A 2,088-nucleotide genomic window follows, 5' to 3' on the forward strand; every position below is an offset into this window, starting at 1 on the left:
AAAAATATATTTCTGAATATTTCATTCAAATATACAAACAATATTTGGATTTCATACAAAGCAGGCTCTTGTAAACACAGCAATGGTAGTAAAGTAAGAATTAAATATAGAACTATACATCTATTAAATATCCATAGTTAGAGGTGAAGGCTTCTCTCCCATCATAGTATGTACAAATGTCCTTCAGGGGTCCAGTGTCGTCAGCAGTGGTCGACGGAGTCGTCGGACACGTCGATGTCCACGTCTGAGGAGTCGGAGAACTCTTCGTCCTCATCCTCCTCTCCCTCGTCCCCGTGGCCCTGGGACCCAGGGCTCTTGGGAGGCGCGGCCAGGCCCAGTTTGGCCAGCTTGGCCTGCTGCTGCTCCAGGCTCTGCTTCCTCCACTTGATGCGTCTGTTCTGGAACCACACTTTGACCTTCAGAGGGAAGAAGAAAAAAAAACGTTAAGATCAAATTGGGCATTTGGTCACTGTCAGAGGAGTTGAATGTGATCATATCTGACCCATGACTCCTAGTGCCATGGTAGTTCTTCTCACCTGAGCCTCCGTGAGCTGCAGGGCCGAGGCCAGGAGGAAGCGCTCGGATCCGACCATGTACTGCTGGCGAGCGAACTCCTTCTCCAGCCTGGAGAGCTGCTCGTTTGTGAAGCTCGTCCGCATGCGTTTGGACTTCCCACCCTTGCTTTTGAACAGATGGCTGTGCGTTTTGGCGTTGGAATCTGTGAAAAAAGATGCAGACAAATAAATGAATTATGTTGTTAGGACCGGGATGGCTTTTGCGTCTTGGCATGCGGAATGAAGACGTTCTGGATACGTTGTGCCAATGGTTACCTTGTGCGTAAAATGCTCCGCGGCAGGAGGCTGGGTAGGAGAAGGGAGGGCAGCAGTAAACTGAATATCCCGGCTGCAGCATGTTTTGGGAGTAGAGGTACGGCGGCGGCATCGGGAAGCCCATCTGTCCGGAGAGGGGGAGCCCCGGGGCGGCAGCTTGGTATTTTACTCCGCAGTGAGGAGGACTCCTCCGGTCGAGGCTCCTGTCCTCGGGCTTGGCGAGCAACGCGTCGATAGTAAAAGACTTTCCACTCGTGGGCTTGGTCTGTGACACGCATTGGATCCCCGTGAACTGTGGATACAGCGGTCCCGGTGCGTAATTACGCACGGCGTAGCCTTGAGCTCCGGTCGGTCTGTTCTGTACCTGCATTGTGCGAGATGGAGATTTGGATCCTCGTCTTGACTCGAGTCGGTCCTTCGCTTAAAATGCCGCTCCTCTGTGCCCAGGGAGCCTCTTTATACTGTGCTCAGGGCCAGAGGTGTGAACACCCCCCGCCAGCCCTTTGTCTTTCTAAGCAACAGATGAGAGGAGCGAACATCCCGACAACGCATCCAATTAATGGACAAGCTGCGACTGTCAAACATCCTACTCCTTTGAATTGCGAGGGTGGGGTGGGTGGGGTGGGGGTGGGGGGTTTCAGGGGTTTAGTGGGCTACAGATTCCTGCATGGATCTTAACTCCAAATGTAATCATTACCGCTGGGAGAGCCTTGATGTCACCAAATCATCTTATTTGGAGCCTTTTAAGTCAGGCCTGGACAGCAGATGCTCTTAGAAGCGGAACAAGTAGTTTTTTCCACTAGAGGCTTCAGAGAAAGTCTTACACATAAGCATGTTACAGAACGTAGGCTGTACTGGTTATGTACATTTGATTTCTCTACTAAACCCAAGTGCAGCTTTGTCTTTCATAGACTGGTGGGCTGTCATTGGTTCCACTTATAAATGTTGCTTTCACTTGTTGAACCTATGTTTTTTTAATATGTTTTCTTAATTTAGAAATGATTTCTATTTTAAAAATTTGAACTGGAGAAACTCCAAAATGTAGGTTTTACAAATTAAAGGACCATTTTCAAGCGTAATAAATCTAGTAATTATTTTAGGTGTATGGATTAACCACATTAGATTGTTCTAATTACAGGAATCTCGCATGGAAAAGGAGACTTTGTCTCGTTGGTGTTTAAAATCGGTTGCAAATCGGACTCATCTCTGTATGTAAACACGCTATAAGTGCTCTGTAGATAAAATGAACGTGTTCCTT

The 2,088-nt window shown here is 48.0% G+C and overlaps 1 protein-coding gene across 1 annotated transcript; it reads right to left on the reverse strand.

Annotated features, from left to right (window-relative positions):
* Positions 1–200: 200 nt before the first annotated feature.
* On the reverse strand, positions 201–1,200 carry noto (notochord homeobox; the record flags this gene model as incomplete). The annotated part of the gene is made up of 3 exons (XM_080013023.1): positions 201–416; positions 537–718; positions 831–1,200. 3 exons carry the CDS (start codon positions 1,198–1,200, stop codon positions 201–203), a joined length of 768 nt encoding a protein of 255 aa, XP_079869149.1.
* Between the last annotated feature and the right edge of the window lie 888 nt (positions 1,201–2,088).

The sequence above is a fragment of the Zeus faber genome, assembly GCF_960531495.2.
Source record: "Zeus faber genome assembly, chromosome: 13".
Taxonomy (NCBI): Eukaryota; Metazoa; Chordata; class Actinopteri; order Zeiformes; family Zeidae; genus Zeus; species Zeus faber.